General features: G+C 43.2%; 1 protein-coding gene across 2 annotated transcripts in view; it reads left to right on the forward strand.

Annotated features, from left to right (window-relative positions):
* The window catches only part of ARHGEF28 (Rho guanine nucleotide exchange factor 28), a 263,498-nt gene that overhangs the window by 98,797 nt on the left and 142,000 nt on the right, over positions 1 to 22,701 (forward strand). For both annotated transcript variants that reach the window (XM_036310652.1, XM_036310651.1), the window contains 3 exons: positions 14,001 to 14,184; positions 16,768 to 16,948; positions 20,184 to 20,256. In XM_036310652.1, coding sequence (XP_036166545.1) covers positions 14,001 to 14,184; positions 16,768 to 16,948; positions 20,184 to 20,256 — 438 coding nt within the window. The remainder of the gene's footprint in view (positions 1 to 14,000; positions 14,185 to 16,767; positions 16,949 to 20,183; positions 20,257 to 22,701) is intronic.

The following is a 22,701-nucleotide window of genomic DNA, read 5'->3' on the forward strand; positions in this document are numbered from 1 at the left end:
TGAGCCACTGGGCCCTACAGGACACCTAGCACACAAAGCCACTCTATCAACACAGGGAAGCAGCCAAAATGCGGAGACAAAGAAACAGGTCACAAATGGCAGAAATGGAGGAAAGCAAACGACTGGATATAGAGTTCAAGGCCACGTTTATAAGGTTTTTCAAGAATTTTATGGAAACCGCCAATAAATTTAATGAGTCCCTCAATAAGTATAGTGAGACCATGGAGGACATGAAAAAGGACCAACTAGAAATTAAGCATACACTGACTGAAATAAAGAATAATCTACAGAGATCCAACAGCAGACCAGAGGATCCCAAGAATCAAGTCAAAGATTTGAAATACAAAGAAACAAAAAATACCCAACTGAAAAAGAAAAAAGAAAAGAGATTCCAAAAATATGACGATAGTGTAAGGAGCCTCTGGGACAACTTCAAGCGTACCAACATCAGAATTATAGGGATACCAGAAGAAGAGAGAGGGCAAGATATTGAAAACCTATTTGAAGAAATAATGACAGAAAACTTCCCCTACCTGGTGAAAGAAATAGACTTACAAGTCCAGGAAGCGCAGAGAACCCCAAACAAAAGGAATCCAAAGAGGACCACACCAAGACACATCATAATTAAAATGCCAAGAGCAAAAGATAAAGAGAGAATCTTAAAAGCAGCAAGAGAAAGACAGTCAGTTACCTACAAGGGAGTACCCATACGACTGTCAGCTGATTTCTCAACAGAAACCATGCAGGTCAGAAGAGAGTGGCAAGAAATATTCAAAGTGATGAATAGCAAGAACCTGCAACCAAGATTACTTTATCCAGCAAAGCTATCATTCAGAATAGAAGGTCAGATAAAGAGCTTCACGGATAAGAAAAAGCTAAAGGAGTTCATCACCACCAAACCAGCATTATATGAAATGCTGAAAGGTATTCTTTAAGAAGAGGAAGAAGAAAAAGGAACTCTTACCATTTGCCACAGTATGGATGGAACTGGAGAGCGGATAAATACCACATGATCTCACTCATTTGTAGAATTTAATGAACAATATAAACTGATGAACAAGGACTGATCCAGAGACGGAGAGGCATTGATTGGACTGTCGGGCTTTGGAGGGAGGGTAGGGGTGGGTGGGGGTAAGGGGGAAAGATCAACCAAAGGACTTACATGCAGGCATATAGGCCTAACCAATGGACACGGACAATGGGGGGGTGAGGGCATGAGCGGGGGGGGGGGGTAGAGGGTAACGTGGGGACAAGGACACATATGTAATATCTTAATCAATAAAAATATATTAAAAAAAAGAATCATTTGTTTGGTATTTGTGTGCCCTCAATTTGTCCACTATTGCCAGTTTTGTGCTTTAAACTTTATCTTTCATGTATCCCCATAAAAAAAAAAAGTCTAGTGGCACTTTAGGATAAATTTTCTTTGTTCAAAACTTAGTCTGGCTTCACCCATTATTTCAAATCAGTTAAACCTGAAAAGGAGTGAAAATTAAGTGAGTTATCAGCTGTTAAAGTGTGTATACATTTTTGGAAACTGTGTGTGTGTGTGTGCGTGTGTGTGTGTGTGTGTGTTTGTGTATAAATTCACTATATATATATATATATGTTTTCTGGCTAAGGATCTTCATTTTCTTAAGTTTTGTGGCTTTTAAAGAAATCCTAACAATAACATTTGAGGGTGTTATATTATTTGGAAGGCAGATGCATTTTGACAGAGAATTAATGCTTTCATAATTTCTTGCTGGTTGCTATATGCAAGGCCATAGTAAAGATCCTCAAAACTCACAGAGGCAGATGCGGGGCAGTCCCAAGGCTCCTTCCCTTGCCAGCAACTCCCTCAGCATAGCAGCGTGGAGCCTGCATTGGTTCAATATGCACCTCCAGCAGACTGTTGAAAGTAAGGAACATATAAATGTGCATGAATAGCTTAAACTAAGAGTCTCCAAAATGGGATTTATGTTACTCACATGCTATGTTTATTTTTCATCCCCATATCTATATATATAAAAGCCTAAGCAACCGAACAACCAGTCGACTGGTTGCTATGACATGCACTGACCACCAAGGGCAGATGCTCAATGCAGGAGCTGCCCCCTGGTGGTCAGAGCGCTCCCCCAGTGGGAGTGCCCTTCAGCTGACCAAACCATCCCGGAGGCCCACCAGCCTGGAAGCAGCCACTCACTCCTTCAGTAGTCCTGCAAGTCCAATCTCTGGAGAATGGGCCAGGCTCCGATGGACTGGTGGGTGCTGCCGGCATAATCCTGACAGCGTCGCTGGCCTCCTGGAAGTTGGCCTCGGGCACTGTGGCTGCTTCCCCTTCCTAGATGCTCCACAAGGAAGAAACGATATAAAAGTGGCTGCCAGGTGGCTCTCGACAACCAGCACGAACGTCAGCGGGGACAGATCCGGATCCTGGGCTGGCAAGGGCGCCCTCCCGGAGGGCCGATCGCATCCTGCCCCCCCCCCCCCCCCCCCAGGAAGGGCGCCAGAAGCAGGGCTCATGGCTGGCGAATGCTGCTATGGCGGTGTGAGCCTCTCCCAATCAAGACTGACAGGGTGTGAGCCTGCAAGGGGTGCGCAGCAGGGCCAGGATGAGCAGGAGTGGCAGGCAGCATTGAACTGCCAGTTTTGGGCCAATCCCCCAGGCCACGCTGAGGGACCCCACCCGTGCACAAATTTGTGCACCAGGCCTCTAGTTTAGAAATAAATTAAGATTTCCTAATCTTTAATTTGTGAATTGGCACTAGCACATGCATGCAATTTTCTGAGCAGGGTTGTTGAAGGCAGGACACAGTGAACATCACTCATTCATAGAGTTGCCAGGAGTTGGAGCCAGCTCAATAGCATGTTTTGTGCACAGCCTGTGTTAGAAGTGCATGTTTGGTCGTTTTTGCTGACAGAGACACTGGGCTACTCCCAGGTAGCTAAGGGTCATCTTATTACAATTTTCATTGCTGTTAGGATATGTATTCTTGTTTTCCAAGCCTCCATCTATCATGCCCTTTAGATTATCCATATCTTTATAATAGGCTGACTTATGCCACCAAGAGGCCCTTCCTGACACCCATACTTATATAGAAATACGTATTTTTATGAGAGGAAAACTGGAGCAGTTCCTTTTTGTGGTGAGACATTGTATTCTATGGGAGAACAACTCTGGTGTCACAGCCATTAGAAAGCTGCTTTGGGGCCAGGTTCAAATCCTGACCCTGCTGCTTCCTGGCTGTGAGACCTCCTGGACAAGTTATTTTAGTTCCGATGCCACCAAGTTACACTTTCTAAAAAATGAGGCACAGTAGTACCCACTTCATTGGTTTGTTGTTATGGTTGAATTAGATAATTCTAATTAATGGTATAGCTATATGGTGAAGCCTTTAGAACAGTGGTCGGCAAACTGCGGCTTGCGAGCCACATGCGGCTCTGTGGCCCCTTGAGTGTGGCTCTTCCACAAAATACCACGTGCAGGCACGCACATACAGTGCGATTGAAACTTCGTGGCCCATTCGCAGAAGTCGGTATTTTGTGGAAGAGCCACACTCAAGGGGCCAAAGAGCCGCATGTGGTTCGTGAGCCGCAGTTTGCCAACCACTGCTCTAGAACTGTGTCTGAATATACTAAGTTCTCAGTCTAAGTTGACTTTTGTGAGTGTATATGAATGGATTTCCATATATAGAGAATATATTGTATGCACATAGGTGGAAAGAAAATTGCATTTGGTCTAGACAAATGAAGCTACTGGCACAGGGGCAAAATCCTGGTCTTGTAAACAATTCCTTGAAGATTTCTAGGAACGCTTTTAGACTACTAGAACAGTTTATAGTACAGGTAACGTTGCCTGCAGCCTAGACTTGTAATGGAACTTCTCTACACCATCAGTGTTAAGGGACAGGTTTAATATTTCTTTTTCTTTTTGCTCCTCTGAATGGATGAATTCCACTATCCTATCTTCAATTTCACTGATTCCTTCTTCCATTAAGCTAGTCTGCTGTTGAACCCTTCTATTGTATTTTTCATTCCAGTGATTACATTCTCCAGCTCTGTGATTTGTTTGGTACTTTTTAATATTTTCTGTCTCTTTGTTGAAATACTTTGTTTATATATTGCTCTCCTGACCTTGGTGAGCATCTTTATGACCATGATTTTGAACTCTCTATCAGATAAATTACTTATCTTTATTTCATTAAAATCAGTTTCTGAAGATTTACCTTTTTATTTGCAACATAGTCTCCTGTTTCTTCCTTTTTTTCATAGTCTTCTGTTGGTTTCTGTGCATTACATAAAAGAGACACCTCTCCCAGTCTGACAGACTAGTCTTGTGTGGGAGATGAACTTCATTAATCAGCCCGGCCCAAGCTTCTGGTTGCTCTTAAACATTTGACATTGTTCAAATTGCTGTCTTTGTCCTTAGTGGCCCCAGTACTTGAGGCTGTACCAGACCCATCAGTTCCCTGAAAGGGGGCGGGGATGATCTCAGTTGACACCTAGATTTGGGCTGATAGAAGGCAGAAGCTGGGGAAGCATGCAGTCAAATCTTTTCCAGGGAACAACTAGGAGCTAGGCTTTTATTTGCTTGCTCCTTCTGTGCTGAACTTCAGTGGGATAGTTATAGTGAATGATCATGTGCACACCCATCAGCTGCTGCTTTATTCACTACAGTCCTTGAGAAGGCAAGCCCCATTGGCTGTCAGAGCTGGGTGATCCAGGAACCTGTCCCTTGGGTGGCACCAGACATGTGTTCAAGATCCTTCCAGAGAGAGGCTGGTGATTTGGTTTTATGTTGGAGGGAATTGGAGTGAGAAGGGGGAAGCTTACTGGCTCCCAGGTCCAACCAGCCCCTAGATGCATGCTAATTAGAAACTGAACCCTCTGGTAATAGGTTGTATGCAGTCAAATCCTTTCCAGGGAAGGACTGGGAGATGAGTCTCTGCCTGCATCCTCTACACTGAGCCCTGGGGAGGTGGCCATAGTGCATGCTTGTGCGACCATTAAGAAGTGCTTTGTTTGCTATAGTCCTGTGGGACTCATAGACACAAGACCCTTTGGCTTTCAGAGCTAGGTGTTTAGGGAGCCTTAAAAGTTGGGGTACTAGATGTGTGATCCAATCCCTTTGCTACTTTGGGAGAAGCTGGGAGTTGGGGGTTCTCTCCAGATTGTATGGCTCTGTGCTGAGGAAGGGGTTTGTGGATGAGAGTGTGTCTCAGCCTTTCCCATTTTCATGTGGTATCTTCTCATTCAGGTAGTGTCAGGATTTGTCTCAGGGAATTGCTATAGGTGACATCATTTGGTGCTTCGATGAGATGGGGGGATGTTCAGGAGACTCCTATGTCACCATCTTGGTCTCTCTTCTCAAATTTAGTAGAGTTTTACCCTAAGCAGTTCAGACTCTCTTATGTGCTCAATGCATCTTTTTCTAGTGTACATATTTAGCTAATGTTGCTTGTCTTCAAGGTAAATGAGTTATAGTAACAAAAAAGGAAAGAGTCATGGGGCCCACTGGAGTTTATCATATGTTAGTGGGAGGGGCATCGTAAGTAGAAATAGTTTTTTTTGCTAGTAATTATATCTTTTAATACTTATTCAAAAACTATTTAAAACTTTATTATTCACACTTATTAAACTTTTTGTGTTTATTTATTTATGCTTTTTGGGGACTATATACATGGATGTTGCTGAATGAGTTGATTTATGTCATGCCTTTGTCATGGAATAGTCTGATTGAAGCATCAGTATTTCCTTTTCCTTTTCAATCACTGAGAGTTATGAGGCGGGCCTGCGGGCCTGGAGAAAGCCCAGAGTTGGAACGGACTGTGAATCCTATAAAGAGAAGCAGAGCCTTTTCTTGGCCCTGCATTTTACCCGTCATTACTCAGTATGCAACTTCGTTATGTGTTCTAGGGAAGGAAATATCCCGGGTTTTATTTAATTTAGTGTAATAAATGAAATTGGATTCCTATTTTGTAAAGTCAAAAACCCATTCTTTCTGTGAAGAAGCTTTCATGATAAAAAGTTTTGCAGGGTCTCAGTAAAAATTTGCAGTAAAGCTTTCAATACTTATATAATAATTATTCAATATAATTTCATAATTTATCTTTTTCTGTTTTTGGATTTTTGCTTGTTTGTTTTTTAGACAGAAATATTTTCCAAGAGATTGACGCACTTTTGAAAATTAGATTAACTAGGACAAAATATTCTGTTTTATTTAGTTGGTACTCGGGTTATTTTTGAGTTAAAGTCTTCCCTTTCTGCTCAACCAAATTGCTCCCCTTCACTTGTGTTGCCAGATGCTTGACGTGGCCGGCAAGCACCAAGCTTTCACCTGCATGAGGAGGCTGCCGTTTGAGTAAGAGCCCAGAGGACTGATAGCATTGCCCCTGGGAACACAGCAGCTCCTCTCCCAATGGAAGAGGTAGAGCTGGTCCTGTTTGTTTATTAACTTATTTATTGATTTTAGAGAAAGGGAGGGAGGGAGGGAGAGGAAAAGAGGGAGGGATAAGGAGAGAGGGGGGGGAAGAGAGAGAGAGAGAGAGAGAGAGAGAGAGAGAGAGAGAGAGAGAGATATCGATGTGAGAGGTACACATCGACTGGTTACCTCCTACATGCACCCGACCAGGGTCCAGGGATCAAACTTGCAATTGAGGTATGTGCCCCTGACCAGGAATTGAACCCAAGACCCTTTGGTCCACAGGCCAACGCTCTAACTGCTGAACAACTGGCCAGTGCACCTTATCCTCCTTTTATAAAAGAAGTTTTTTAGGGTAAGTCAATTGAGCTTTTGCAACTTTTCTGCAGGGCTGTCTTGGGCATAAAGTTAAACACATCTGATGTATTTAGAGAGCCAGCTTTTCATTCTGCCGATGGATGGTTGGTTGGAAAGCTGTCCCCAAGGAAAATTAACTGTTGGAACTGGTAGGACCTACTGAGGTTGGCTTAGAGAATTAATTATTTTAATTATTGATCCCAAAGACCACATTAAGAGTATACTTCTTATTGTGCAAATAGTATCAATGGAGTTATTAACCAAAACAGATTTAAACTTGAATACAGAAATTAGAGAAATGGTTTATTAGTTGTAGAACCCATGTTATAAAAGCAAGTCCAAGTAGAGCATCTGTGCAAAAACAAGACAGCACAATAAATAGTGAACTCACAGGAAATGTAGAAACTTTGTCACAGACCCGCGTTTAATGGACCTGAGCTGTGTAATGTGATGCTGTTACTAAGAAGAAGGGTAGTTAGCATGGTGCTTTTTTCATTATTAATAGAGTCTTCATAAATTAGTTTTCTTTGAAGGAGAATGTTTGTTTTTCTACACTTTAGAACTATTAAGGAAAAAGGAAAGCAACGCAGAGGGCCAAAAGGACTTCAGAAGAGAGTTTATAAGCGTAGGGGTTATTCAGCAACTGTTAAAATGTGTCTTGATGGTTTTGTGTTCTCTTGAGGAGTTTAAAGAGCAGTCATAATATTTCTTCTTATCTGCAGGAAAGCCATTAAGCGAGAATCAACAGTTCATTACGAAAGACTCAGTGGGAACTGCCAGATTTCTGTGACATCTACATTTTGTTTCAAGCCACATACCCGAGACCATCACCTTCTGTCTAGGCAACAGGAGAAGGGAATGTGTGGGCCAGCAATGTTTGACAGGGGAAAATATCTGTTTGTCTTTCTTTGAATAGAGGAAAGAGATCTGTAACTAGTAAGAAGCAAGATTTGTTTAACACTTGAAATGAGCTTGGCTGGTGCTTTTATCCTTGAATACCGTTTGCTGGCTGTAGAAGTTGGAAGAAAATAGAGCAAGGCTCTAGAGCTTGGCTCTGTTGGTCGGCCCCGACTTTGTGTGTCCAGGTCTAATTAGGCAGGGGATGGCACACTGAATTATAAGACTTGGCCCACAGACTATGTGAAATGTCGTCTTTGTTTTTTTGCCCCTAAACTTTGTACTGGACAGCAAGTTTGAAATAGCATCAGCTGAAATACCAGTGGGTAGGAAACTCATAAAGGACAGATTTATTACAAAATACAGATGTCCAGGTTTTAAAAAACGTTTTCTGAAGCGTTTTGAAATTAATGCATTATGGGTATTGACTGATTCTGGGGTTTTATGTTTTTCTTGGGAAACTTGACATTTTTTCAAGCAGTTGTATATACACTCAGTATTTCTAGCATTCTATCACGTTGGATAGTATTGAAAGGGACAAATACCTCCGCAGTTGCTTTTCTGACATTTAAAACTGGTATTCTATTCCTTCAGTTGCTAAGGTAACCCGCAGCAGAAGTGCTGGTGGTGGACAGAATGTACTTCAAAATAGGCCCACGGCAAATTGGTGAGATTGCTTCAGAGCACTTAGCCACGCACATGCACACAGATCTACATCATTTGTGAGGTTTAACTCCTTAATTTAAACATGTTTTCTCTCTCTTCCATCCCCTTTTTTTTAGCTTTTCATGTTTAAGGAATGGCTTTCTTTTTTTTTTTTTTTTAGCAGTAAAGAATTTAATATAACTCTTAAGGAAAAGGATACTCTTTCCTCTGTCAATTGAAGTTGTAGCTCATCTCCACCATTTAATAGTTCTCAGTCTGGGCCGTTGGACGCGCAGCTCCAGCTTTCAGTGCAAAGGCAGTGAGAGACCCCGCCTGGCCGCAGCGGAGTGACCAGTTTTCTGGTTGTGTTCGATATCAGACTCACATTGCAGACTTTCAAAGCCCGTTTTATTTCTGCTCGTCAGTAATAAAACTGGATTGCATTGTATTTTCATTTGTCTCTGAAACAAAACAGAGTTCCTGGTGGGTGGGTTGGAGGGTGCCTGTGGTGTGAGAGAGATCAGAGAATGCCTGGTGCGTTTAGGCTGACAGCAAATATCTAATGAATGCATGAATGGGGATGCAATCATAGCCTTGAAGAAATATTAACAGATGAAAAAAAAATCACTGCGCAGTCTGGAAAGGACGCATGACATGATTGCTGCTGATGGCACCGGACGAGCGCCTGTGCCTGAGGCCTGGGCTGAAGCACATTTGCCTAATGGCACAGCTGGTGTCTGACACTGATGCAATTACAGTGCCTCCTAAGCAGACAGCTAGTTCCCTTAAATTATGCTTTTAAATTATAACCTGAAGAAAACTGTTTTCAAATGTACCACATATCAATTTAGTGACTGTTTATTATATTTTTTGGTATTAAAAGATCAGACAAATATGTGGGACTGATAAGTCCCCCAGTACTGGCTTTCCTCATTCTCAAGAACTCTGTCCCATGTGGTATTTTCCTGGCAGACTCCTCACAATCCCAGTAGGAGGTCGGGAAAATTTCACTTTCCTTCTACAGATCCTGCAGCTTTTAAAGCTTGAGGACTAAGTGGTCTGCTCAAAGCTACATCTCGGCATGCATTCAGATCCAGACATGTCACCCTTTTAGCCTGTTCCCCTTTGCACTCAATGGTGTTGTGTCTGGATTCGTAATATCTTGTATCGATGTCCGTATTTTAGAATTCAGCCTGAACGTGTGAAGGCCAGACGTTAGATTGCCATCTTTGAATTCTGATAAAGACGTTTTCATGTTTCCATTGAGTTAGTACTAGTTCCACGAGGTAAAGTAAAGTAGAACCCGCCTCGGTGAGATGTGAGCACCATGAAGTACACTCCAGGGTCGTGTATCGCAATGCACGTTTTCCGGAATAACTGTGCGTGTGCGATTGGTGTCTTCCCAGGTTATTTTCAGTCAGGGGTGGCTGTCAGCTGAGTGTACCAAGTGCATCCGTTGCAGAAAAGAAGATTCAGGAAACGAAAACCTGCCATTATGCTTGTTCACTTCCCTTCTACCTGTTGGCTTTACGCGCCATCCACGCCCACCATGCCTGTGTTGTGCTCCCTGGAGGCACGTCCCGTTTCCATCTCTTTCCCCTGAGCGTATTTATATTTGTAATTCCTATCCTGGAGTGACCAACCTCCGATCTTGGGTGGAAGGCTGATTTGTTTACGCACACACCGAAGCCCTGGTTAGACCATCTAAATCAGTGGTTCTCAACCTTCTGGCCCTTTAAATACAGTTCCTCATGTGACCCAACCATCAAATTATTTTTGTTGCTACTTCATAACTGTAACGTTGCTACTGTTATGAATCATAATGTAAATATCTGATATGCAGGATGGTCTTAGGCGACCCCTGTGAAAGGGTCGTTCGACCGCCAAAGGGGTCGCAACCCACAGGTTGAGAACCGCTGGTCTAAATGGAAGCTGCCGTAGACATGACCTCTCCTTCCATTCTCATTGAGAGTCCTAAAAAAATGTGAGATGCCGGGTTCTCTCTTCAACTTTCCATGTACGTTCTGGTACTTTTTATTTTCATTCTCTTTATGTTTTATTCATCATTTTGGCATTTTATCAACATCTTTACATTTTCAAGTCATGAAAGGTGAGTAGGTTGGATTAACCGGCAGAGCAGTGTTCTTGGAGGTAGGGCACATTGTTTCTTTATTTCTATTCACCCTCTTTATGTCAAGCCTAGAACGGTCATCATCAGACAGTGATTTCACAGATATTTATTTTACTCTGAACAAAAGTGGGCTGACTGTGTGCTTCTCAAAGACAAGGACCGTGTTCATCTGTGTCCACAGGGCCTGGCATATAGTGTTACCAGAGTAAAAGAGGCCGTTTACCCGTACCCATTAAAGCCCAATTAAATTTGAACAGGAATTATAGCAAAGAAAGTAGAGGTTGATTAGTTGAGGGAATGGTGCTAAGCCTGGAATCACAGGTGAGCTAGTGCTAACCACTGTTCTCCCAGGGGATGAGTTATATAGGGGAAAACCATTAATCATGGTGGCTAACAGGGTTGGGGTCATGGGCTCTACTGCTTGGTTGGGGCCAGGGTAGGGCATCAGATCCTGACATCAAACATGGCATTGTTCTGTCTGTTTTCCTGAGGGAGTGGTTCACAAGGTCATGGGCCTGGGGCTGATGTTATCTTTATTTTGACCAAACTCTTGTTTCTGTGGTCAAAAGACCTGAGGCTTTGTTCTTGCCACAGTTTGATGCTGACCAGAATCTGATGTCCTAAGGACTTAGTGATTAAGGAAGGGAGTGGTCGGAAAGAAAGGAGAAAGGCTCATGTTAAAAAATGGAGTTTCCTCACGGTTACCATCGTAGTAGTTTCATTCAGTGTGTATCTACTGAATGACTTAGATGCTCAAATTGAGACTTCCGTGAAGTACATGTGTGTGACTTTGGAAACCAGAATTATTTATTTTAATGAATTAGATTTATGTGAATTAAAAAATTATTCTTTATAAACTTACAGTGTTGAATATATTTTAGTGGCTCCACTCAGGAGTTACAAAACATTACTAAACCCTACAATGTAGAACTACTTCTGAATTAATTTGTGTTTAAAAATATCATTTACTTCTAGATTATTCTGCCCATCACATTTTAGCTTTAATATGTTAAAATATTTTAGTAGTTTTTAATATTTTGCTCAATGTTTAAGGCTATATCCTGGCTTAGCAGTAAGTAATATGAATTTAAAATAACTTGCCAAAGTCACAAACATTGTTTTTTGTTCTTATTTATTGGTGAAACTTTTTACCTAAAAGCTGATTGGGAAGACAGAGGTATAAATAGAAAACATATATTTTGTTAACCACTTATTTATTTAAGGTGAGAGATACCAACCCTGACTTTGCATAAGAATCTTGGGAATCTTCAGAAAAGATGGATGCTTGGACTCTGATCTAGAAATTCTGTTTTAATTGTTCTGGGGAGGACCTTTAACACAACTGTGTATTTTATTGTGTACGTGTGTGTGTTCAGTCTGACCAACAGTGGGAGGGTTTTTTTGGGGGGTTGGGGTGGGTGGCAGGGGGAGCTGTTTCCTCCACCAAGAGAGCTTTCCAGGTCTGTCCTGTTAGTCCAGCTCCCTGTCCTCTCCTTTCTGGCTCCATCCTCACATCGTGTTCAATGGGAGAGGACAGAAGGCACTCTCCTCCCTCCTCCCCCCACCCCTCCCTCTTCCAGAACCTGCCCACTTCCTGGGAGATGGGAAGGCAGCAGGAGAGAGGTCTTCTAATGTTGGAAGAAAAAAAAAGAAAAGAAAAAAGGAAGAAACTGAGCGAAATGTTTTAAGAGAGCGCTTTCTCATTCAGTATAAAAGTTCTGAGCACAGAATCAGGCAAACAGCTTGCAATAGGAAACATTATGACATATATAAATTATCCTGCTTGTTAGAGAGTTTCAGATTCTTAACAGCAGCCAGGAAGACAAGCTTGGAAAAGGGGTTATGCAATTTGGCAGAGGTGGAGGTGTTCAATTAAAATGAAACACCCCTTCCTCACCACCCCCCCCCCCCCCCCCCCCCCCCCCCCGCCCCCTAATAAATAGGTCTCTTCCTGTTTGGCTGGTGCCAGGAGTTATTTGAACTAAAGGGTAACCACAACAGAATGACTAAGGATTGCTCTAATGGCAAACATTAAAAGGTGTGACGTATAACATCCTGGGCGCAAGATCGCCCAGGCACAGAAAGGAACTGAGCAGGCTGTGTCGTTCAGTCCGAATTCCCATCAGGGCATAGGGGCTCATCTGCCCCAGGCAGGGGAGGCGGCTCAAAGCCCAGGCCCCTCACTCGGACACTCCTCAGTTTCTCTGCCTGGAAAACCGGGCTGGCGCCTCAAAGATATCAAGGTCCTAGGAGTGTTCATCCCTGCCCTGGGTTTTTCAGGAAAAGGCTGTATGGAATGCGGCACACACCAGGAGGCCTTCCAGAGGGCCTGAGGCCATGTGCAGGGTTGGCCAGTTTGGTTATTACTTAACGACAGTGATTTATATCTACTGCCCAGTCCAAATTTAAGGTTATTGTCATACCTACATAAGTTTTGACTATGCCTTTCAGTTAGCAAAAATTCAGGTTGGAAGATTGAAAAATAAATTACTAAGCCCTCATGAATTTACATTCATTACTAGATAAAATATGAATTAGTACAACCATTTTAGAAAACACAGAGCCATAATCTAATAAATTACTGCATGTTTATTCCAACAGATCTTGAATGTTAGAATTTTCATGTTCAGTTTGTTAAGATTAGGCTTGTTTTAAGGTGTGTCTTGATGTCTACGGAGTTCACAGCCCTAGGTTTTTTAAAAATGTAGGCAAATTAGTTCTTTTGCATATTTCCAACATAATGTTTATCATGGACGACTTGGGTTCCAGACACTGGGTCATTGCCATAGAAATACAGGTGCATAAGCTCTATATAAATCAGGCATTTTAAACATACACAAATAACTGAGATTTTGCCATTCGACTCTGCAAATACCAAATGACTTCAGTTTGCCAGATAGGATGCTGGATGTTAGGAATAAAAAACTTCAAGGACCCCCTTAACCTGTAAGATGATACAGCTAGGAAACAATCATGGTATATAGAGCAGCAAACACCACAAGTAAACCAAGACACTCAGCTACACCAGGAGCTGGGTGGCTTTGGCAACACTGAAATAATCCCTCAGATCTAATAGATGGGTGAAGTTTCGGGGGGACCATGGTCTCCAGTTTCCTGGACATGTGAAGCCCCTTTCTGCCCAGTTTCTCACCAGAGGACAGGGTGGAAACGGAGGCTGCTTTCCAGCACTGGCCTCTGGGAGCCTGCCCTGCGGCAGTGGCACCATCTCCTCAGAGGGTGCCTGTTTCCAAAGTGTGGTCTGTTCCCAGCCCTTGTTTTCCCTGGAAGACTTGGCTGCATGTGAGTGAAAGGGGATGTGGACATGCCCCCTAGTGGTGGAAAGAACCCTGTATCAGCAACGAGGGGACCTGGCTCCAGCAGCTACCAGCTACCCGACCTTGGGCAGGTCACTGAGCTCTCCACGTCTGTAAATGAGGGGTTGGATTCGATGCTTATGGTGGTTCCTCCAGCTCTGTCGTTCTTACTGTGTCTAATGCGTGGTCTCTGATAACATGTGTGAGACCGAGTTTGGAAACAGGGACTAACATGGGTTTGTCTTCTTTTCAGTTACTCTTCCCAGAGAGTCCCTCCTCCACCTGGCTGTGCGCTGGGGCCTGCCGAAGCTGTCCACGTTCCTCGTGTGTCTCCCGGGGGGCGTTCAGGCCTTGGCTTTACCCAATGAAGAGGGTGCCACGCCAGTAGACTTAGCTTTAAGTGGTGGGCACTCCACGCTGGCTGACAGCATCACAAAGTGAGTCTGCCTACTTGGTAGTTTCTCTCGCAATCTGTTTCTCTAAGGTCTGCAAAGCATTATGGAAAAAATTGAAATAACCAAGCCACAAGCTAATATTGGTTTATGTTTTACCTTTAGTTCTCATGTATAAAGTACATACACAGATATACAGGTATATTTGGCATTAACACTTTATGGGGGAGGAAGAGGCAGGGAAAAAAGTCTCAAAATCTCTATAGGTAGCTATACTTAATAATAATTAATAACCCCTACTTATTTTTGGGGTTTCAGCTTACATATCACTTCTTCCGAGATGCCTTTTGTTTTATGGTCTTTTATGATTATTAATTCACAATAGTAATTGTGACTAAAATTATTTACAATATTCACTGTAATTTAGAATTTTATATATATAGTGATCACCTGTTTCATATGTCTCCCTCCTAAATCTGAGGGCTGAAACCATTTATGTTTTACCCACCCCCGTGTTCAGCACATAACATTCACTGAAAAAATATAAGTTTTTGTTGAATCAATGACTGACAGACAAACCCTAAAACACTATAAAGTCAATGGGTGGTTATCAGGATCTAGTGAAGTAATTTATCAACTGTAATGTTGTCTATGTTGATGATGATATCCACACTTTCAATGAATTATGAGTATATTGTTACATGGTTCAGATTGGTCATTATTCTTAAGCTATGAAAAGAGGATTCATATATGGTAATTTTCTTCACTTAACATGTGGAAAAAAAAATCCTTCAAGCAAATGGGAAAGTATATTAAAAATTCCAAAGGGCTACATAAATATTAAGTGTTGTCAGCATTATTATAGTATTAATGGACTTGTTTTTCTTGTTTGGCTCATAGAACTCAATGTAATTAATTTATGGTTTTATGATCCATTCATGGATCTTTATAAAAAATATATTTTTATTGATCTCAGGAAAAGAGAGAGAGAGAGAGAGAGAGAGAGAGAGAGAGAGAGAGAGAGAGAGAGAGAGAGAGAGAGAAACATCAATGATGAGAGAGAAGCATTGATTAGCTGCCTCCTGCACCCCCTCACTGGGGATCAAGCCCGCAACCTGGGCACATGTCCTGACTGGGAATCGAACCATGACCTCCTGGTTCATAGGTCCATACTCAATCACCGAGCCACACTGGGTGGGCCATATATGGATCTTGGAGTAGAAGTCAGAGCTTTCTTTTTTTGTGTGTTTTCTCCCCCCTCATTTGGTCAAATGATCACCAACCAAGGAAAGAACCCATCCACAGAGAATTGCCCTTTTCTTTGCTCTGCCATGACCCAGCAGGACTGCTTCTTTCGACTTAGTGACTGTTCCATTGAGATCCTGGAGGCTGACTTCTTCATCTTGTAGCTTTTATCTTTCTTCTGGGTCCAAGACCAGAAGATATTATGTGTTTTAAAAGTTTACACCTCTAATAAATCCATTCATGGGTGGGATTAGAAGTAGACTGACTGTCAGCTAAATTTAGAGCTTCTATTTTCTAAATTAATAGCAGTGACCTGATTGCTCAGGCTCCGAGCCCATTGTCCATTTGTCTCAGCGGCTTGTCATTGGAATAGGAAGTTGTTTCCTGGATGATTCTGGAGTCCCTGCCAGTTATTAGTGCCAAGAGGTTAGGAAGATGCCCCAAACCATAGAGCATAAGTGCTCTTTCTGGATCTCTTCTTGTCACTCCCTATGATGGAGGTAACACTTACTGGATTGGAAGTACACTGTGTTTCTGAAGGACACACGTTTGTGAACAGAATGAGGCCATGGAGAGGAAAGAGGCAGAGCACTAGTTCTGTGACACAGGGAACCTGGGAGCGAGCTGCTGGGGTGTGACATGCTGAGGGCTGTCACCTGGGAGCCACTCACATTTTCCTCCTGAGGTTTCTTTATTCTTTTTATCGCATGAGCTGATAAGCCATCCCGAATACTATGATACTACCCATGAAGCCTACATATAGCCAATAAATGTGGAACTGTTCTTAGCCAAAACAGAACAGAAAATAAATGGATATTCAGGAACTTAGTTTGGGAATATTGTGCCTTTGTTTATGGGAGTGTATTCAAGAATGAAATAGGATCAAATTTATGCATGTTTTCATTTGCATGAGAAAATGACTTACAGCAGCAGGCCAGTGTGTTTTGAATATCTCACTGTTTGTAACATCCAAACCTTACCATGTTCCCTGGAGAGCCTGTCTGTTTTCCACTGTAATCATCTAATAAACTGGTGGCTGCCTGCTAATTTGTTCTACTTGTGGCCCCATTAAAGGGAGAGGCATCTTTTCAGATTGAAAGGAGAATGAAATATTGAGGTAAAGTCAATACTGTTTCGTTATTTATATAAATCTTTAAGGTATATGATATATGTAAATGGCTTTTCAATTGATATCTCCTCTCGGTAGAAAAAGAAAGATGGCTTTATTAGAGCCTGTTTTCATGACTTTATGTACTTACTGGTACTGTCAGCAGGTGGCTTTCGAGGACCTGTTTGCCAGTTGGATTTGTGATATCAGGGGCAGTGGGATTTGGAGGCGGGTGCTTCCTAAGCTGTGCGTGGGTTTTGATTTGTGACGTTCAGTTTCCAGGGCAGACGTTCCCCAGGCTTCTCCCGAGTGCAGCTCAGCGAAGATGCCTTCCTGCAGTATATCCACGCGTCAGGAACGCTGACCCTGACGCTCCACCACACGGCCGAGCATTTGTTGGAGGCAGACATTAAACTCTTCAGGAAATACTTTTGGGATAGAGCCTTTCTCATCAAGGTTTGTGCCCCGTGATTCTAGTGTACAATAACCCGCGCCCGGCGAGTGCAGGCAGCACTCATTGTTTGGGGAACAGCATTTTCCTAATAGAAGCTTGGGGGGCAGGGAATTGGAAACTGTTACACAGTAGAATGAAGATTATTATGTAATATTTGGGTAGTAGAAAATAGGAATTTATATAGTGTTCTTGTTTCTTTTGCTTTTTATGAGCTTGCTTTGTCATTGGTGGACTTTAAAAATTCTAACATTGGATATTTTTTATTAATGTATTGGTTATGCTATAATTCTTATCTAAAGCAGTGTATTTAGGGTAATGTTACTTGCGTAATATCTACTGTGGGTTTCTTATGGCTTAGGTGTAGTTAAGCATTTGTCCCAGGGTACAGATTCTTCCTGAGAGGGGTCTCATCACTTGAAACCAGTTCTTTTTCAGAGAAGTTCCCCGCCCCCCCCCCCCCCCCACCGGGCCCCACACACAGCATTGAGTGCCATCATAGCACACCCTTCTCAGGGTTTAAGATGTTTCATCTTCACTATTTTTATTTTTTGGGTGGGATCTGGAAGAATATAAAGAATATTTACATCTCTTAATTATTATTAAGCAAAATGTTTTTTGAGTAAAAGGGCTGAGTCAGTTTAGTTGAGAGTGCTCAGGGGTGTCAGGGTTCACCCACAGATCCCGTGACCCTGTGCTCTCAAGCATGTCCATTCATATGGCACGGCTTTATGGAGTACAGACTTCACAGAGCACACAGTTCAGGAGACTCGTCTTGTTACTTACCACAGTTCTTGCCAAATGAAAGATTTAGCTCAAAACATTATCTCTAAAATGCAGATTATTGTTGGCTTTTATTTAAACCAACCATATAGGGTTTTATTTAAACAACTAGAATGAAACATGCTCTTCAGAGTATGAACTACTTCCTTTTGTTGGATTTTAGGACATTTCGTGTGTAATTTTCTGGCATATGGTGTTTCCTGTTTTGCTTACGGGCACTTGTCATGTAAAGATACGAAGCCTTCAGCCATCCCTGCGCTTCTCCCCTGGCACCTGGTGTGGCTGTCCCGGCCGGGCACAGGCGTGGCCTGGGAAGCAGCACTGCTCGAGCTGCACTCTGCTCCGTGCAGGCCCTTCAGGGCGGAGCTCAGCAACATGTGTGTCCTCAGATGGCAGCACGGCACCTGGTGACACACTCCTGAGAAGGATGGAGCAAGCTCTGTGTACAGCAAACATTATTGAACTTTCTTTCCATTATAAAATCCTCCAACTTCTTAGTTTGGATTTGTGATTTCGCATAACACATCTGAGATAGCGCTGATCAACCTTGGGGAAGATTTAGGAGGAGTAACTGTAGATGCTTTAATATTCTTTCATAGTGGACTTTACAATAACAAAGACCAAATGGAAATTGCTTTCCAGTTCCTTGGAGATTTTCACTTCATGAAAAACACTGAGAAAGTTTGTTTATGCCATAACGTTGATAAAAGAATCAGTTACAATGGCATGGCCTTTTGTTCCAGGTCTTAGCACCCCTCTTTTTCTTCCTACCCCGAGGGTTGTGGCTGGGTAGTGAATGGGGAGATGGGGAGGGAGCAAGGCTGAGATTCTTTAGAACATCCAAAGGCATTAATTCTTACCTGCCCACCAAATGTTTTTATGGGATTATTGAATCTAAATTTTTTGGTGGCACGTACTTCTTACTTGGTTAGATGTTATTTTAAATGTGAACAGGTGGTAATTGTTATATAGGTTATCCACGCCAAAGCTTTACAGTTTTGGGTAACAAATATGAGATTATGCATTATTATAAGTATTCATGCTTTTCTTAAGTCTTAGATTTCTAAAAGTCTATTTTTAATACGTTTTTATTGCTCTTAGAGAGAGAGGAAAGGAGAGGAATAGAGAGATAGAGACATGGATGAGAGAGACACATGGATCAGCTGCCTCCTGTATGCCCCCCACCAGGGATCTAGCCTGAACCCAGGCATGTGCCCTGACTGGGAATCAAACTGGGGACTTCTTGGTTCATGTGCTGATGCTCAACCATTGGGCCACACCAGCCAGGATAATAGTCTATTTTTATATCTGACTTGATCTGAGGGCCTAATTCATCCTTGGTGAACCACAGTGTCGCTAAGGAGGCAACTTCAGTCTCAGGGTTTCAGTATTGCACAGTTATCTGCAGCTTCCAGAACAATGGCAAAACCTTGCTGCAGAACCTAAGTGTGCTGTGCCATGCTCAAGAGCCCTTCGGCCGACCCCACTCAGAGCCACACTTGTTCAGACTTGTAAAAGATTCGTGTCCTCACATCCTCTTACAGCAGCACTGGCGGACTGGAAATTTGTAATGGCTATTAAACGTTAGATAATGACAGGCTGGTGCTACATATCCAAACTGTGAAGGGAGATATTAGAAGATTAAATACTAGGCAAAAACCTTAGCTCTGTCTTTTAATCCAGTTTTAGCTCTCTCCCTGTAGCAGCATTTTGTCCATCAGAATGCTGAGAAATGATACACGTCATGTCATGCTAAGGGGTTGCAGACATCTGTGTCTGTTGTAGGGTTGTCTAGGTTTGCCCATGTGTTCAATTTGGAACAAGTGTTGCTGCAGTCTTGGGTGGTTTTACCATGTGTCTCATTAACACATAATTCTGTTTTTCTTCACATCTTCACTGGCTGTGGGAAATCCATTTCAATAGAAAATACAGAGGGTTCCAAAGAGGACAGCTTCTCTTTAAGGTTCACAAGCTTAGTCTCGGCCAGGGACAGCCTGCACCTGTGTGTGTCAGCTTGCAGCCCAAGGCCCATGCTCAGCCTTGTTATCATGAGGGCTGTGGTCCTTCTCCATCATCTGGGCCCCGGAGATCCCTGTATCTTAGGGTGCAGATGGGGGTTGGGCTAGGTGGGCAGATGCATAAAACAGTGGCCATTCTTTCTGGTTTCAAGACTTTGTTCTCTGTCCCCCTTTTTGGTTCACGTGTCACGTTCTGAGAACCTTGTCGTGACCCGGGAAGCAGGAGAGGATTAGTTTCAGGGACGGTTTTGGGCCATGCCTCCAGGTTCCCCCTACATCTCTCACCGTCTTCCTGGGGTGCTGCCGATCTTCCCCCACCTCCCCAGACCACGCCTCTGGGCTGTCCCTGCTCTGAGGTCCTTGAATGTGATTTTATCTCTTTGTTGCAGATTTGAGGCCTCATTTGGTAATCAGTGATTTTTTTCTCTTGCTTCCTTAGACTCTTGAAGAGCAAGAAACCAGGCCAGAGGAAAAATCAGATATGCCTTCCAGTACTGCAGAAACCGAAGAAGGTATGCATGCTCCTTCTCCCCCCGGGAGCTCAGAAAGTGCACAAGACTAGCCGGCTCCCTGGGCTTGACGTGCACAGTGAAGAAGAGCCAGGATGAGGGGGATCAGAGGCAAGGTCAGGGTTGTGGGCTACCACGTGGCCCCTGGGTCCTCTGACAGCGTCACATGAAATATACTGTGCACTTTTGTTTAACAATTGGCATCCACTGAGTGCTGTTTGCCAGGTCCTGGGCCAGGTCCTCCCACACTCCTGATCTTCAGGGCACTCTCCTGACACACCGATTACCCACCTCATTTTCAAGTTCGGTTTGTTCATCCCATTCAGTCCTTCATCACTTGCTTGTTCCTTAGCTTGTTTCACATTGTGGAGCCTCTACTCTGTGCTGGGTAATGGGTCTTGAAGAAGATGGAGGACGTGAAGGTATCTCTGTTGTCACGAGGGCTGCGGGCAGCACCCCTGGCATGTAGAGGCAAGGGGCGGGGCTGCGGGATGTTCTGCAGGGTACGGACAGCCCTGCCCAGCCTGGTTGTCCTGCCCCGTGGTTCACCGTCCTGAGGGAGCTTCAGAGACTGAAGCTACAAATCTACTCGAGGTGGGAGTCCTGGCAGGAGGTATAATTTTTGCAACACATCGTCACTCCTCTTTTCCATGTCACAACACATGGAGTCATGTTGATGCTGCACTTGTGCATAGCACCCAGCTCATTTGCCAGGATGTGGTACTTTCTTATTTTCTCCAACTAAGAAGTTTACCTGGGCAAGCAATCTCTACCTCAATTCAGGTTCTTTCCTCTTTACATACACACAAAGGTCTGATCTGTTAGGGAGTCCTGGTAATAAACACAAGTTGTGATTCTAGGGAGCATTCTCACCTCTATCGTTGCACATTCCCATACTTGTTGTATGGAATGGATTCGGACTTATTTTTTATTGTTCTTTTTGTTTTATTTTCTAAAACAGTAGTTCCAAGAATCTGACTACATCACTATGTCTTCTAGGATAGTTAGGGCAAAGGTTTTGTAGATTGAAATACATATTATCTTTTATCAGTTTCCTTTTGCTTTATATGTTAGAGTATTGTTTTCATTTTTTGAAATTATATGTGAGGATAGGATTATTATTTGGGTATATTATCTTGTAAATCCAGGATAGTGGAGGGGGCATTACAAACTATCTGTTCATGTAAAGGGGCAACACATTGTCACTCCTCTTTTCCACATCGTAACACATGGAATCCTACTGATGCCTCAGTCTGAGAGGGCTGAGAGCCACCATACTAGATGCTGGGGTTAGGGAGAGAAAATAGGACGAGATCCTTGTCCCTAAGCCACCAGTTGTTGACTGCTGGTTTATACCTTTAATTCTTCTTGTAATAAGCAACACAGATTAGTTGCATTCCAGGTATTTGTCAGGTAGTATAATCTTAAACTCTTTGATCTCATGTTCGGTAAAACTTTATCTTGGAGAAGGAAAGTGTGTGGCATGTTGTCGGATGCCTGCGTGGCCCACCCACATGGCACACACTCCTGGGTTAAGCTCACCAGCTGAGCTCCCTCCCCAGTGGCACCCGTGTGGGCCCCGCGGAAGTGCCCTCACTGTTCTCTCCTGTGGGTGATGTGCTGGCCCCGTTGAGGGAGCTGCCGCTTGCCCGGCCTGCCCTAGGCGGCGGTGGGTAACTTCACACTTTCTTTGGAAGACCTGCAGGGGAAGCCTCTTCTGGTCTCATGTCAGGAATGCTGGCTTCTTCTGAGCATTTGGCTGGCTTTACTGCTCTAACTGGAACGGATCAGATTTCTTGCTTCTAGTTGGCTGATAAAAAGTTGGAGCTAAGTTTCTGGCCAGCCAGTTGCAAATGTGTAGGGTACTGCTAGATGCGTTTTTGCATTACCGTTATTTCTTAAGCCCTCGCCCTTGTTTTTCCTTTTTTTTTTTTTTTAAGTCAACTTCCAATTTTTCATTATGTCTTTTGTCTTTTTATTCCCCTGTATTACACCATTGAACGAATTGAGGACAAAAATAAGGTCTAAATATGTACTTAAATTCTAAGTTCTTGTCCTTACAGGGTGAACAATTTGAGATTGGGGCAGGAAAACAAGCTGTCCCAGCACATTATGATAAGTGCTACGGGAGTAATGTGGCTCTAGCACGATGAGAACTCTGTGGAGTGTGATGGAAGGCTTCCTGGAGGAGGTGACCCTGGAGCTGTGATCTAATAGAGGGATGGGAATCTAGACAGGGGAAATATATGCAATACAGAGTCCTGAACCAGTTTATGCATGATGCATTGGGGAGTCGGGGGGTGGGAAATGCAGGTTGTTTTGCAGCCCTGGAGTATGGTGTGTGTGTGTGTGTGTGTGTGTGTGTGTGTGTGTGTGTGTGTGTGTGTGTGTGTGTGAGATATGCCAGGAACACAGGCTTGGGACAGAGGCAGGTCAGCAGGACTTGTA

Source organism: Myotis myotis, unplaced genomic scaffold (assembly GCF_014108235.1).
Source record: "Myotis myotis isolate mMyoMyo1 unplaced genomic scaffold, mMyoMyo1.p scaffold_m19_p_5, whole genome shotgun sequence".
Lineage (NCBI taxonomy): Eukaryota > Metazoa > Chordata > Mammalia > Chiroptera > Vespertilionidae > Myotis > Myotis myotis.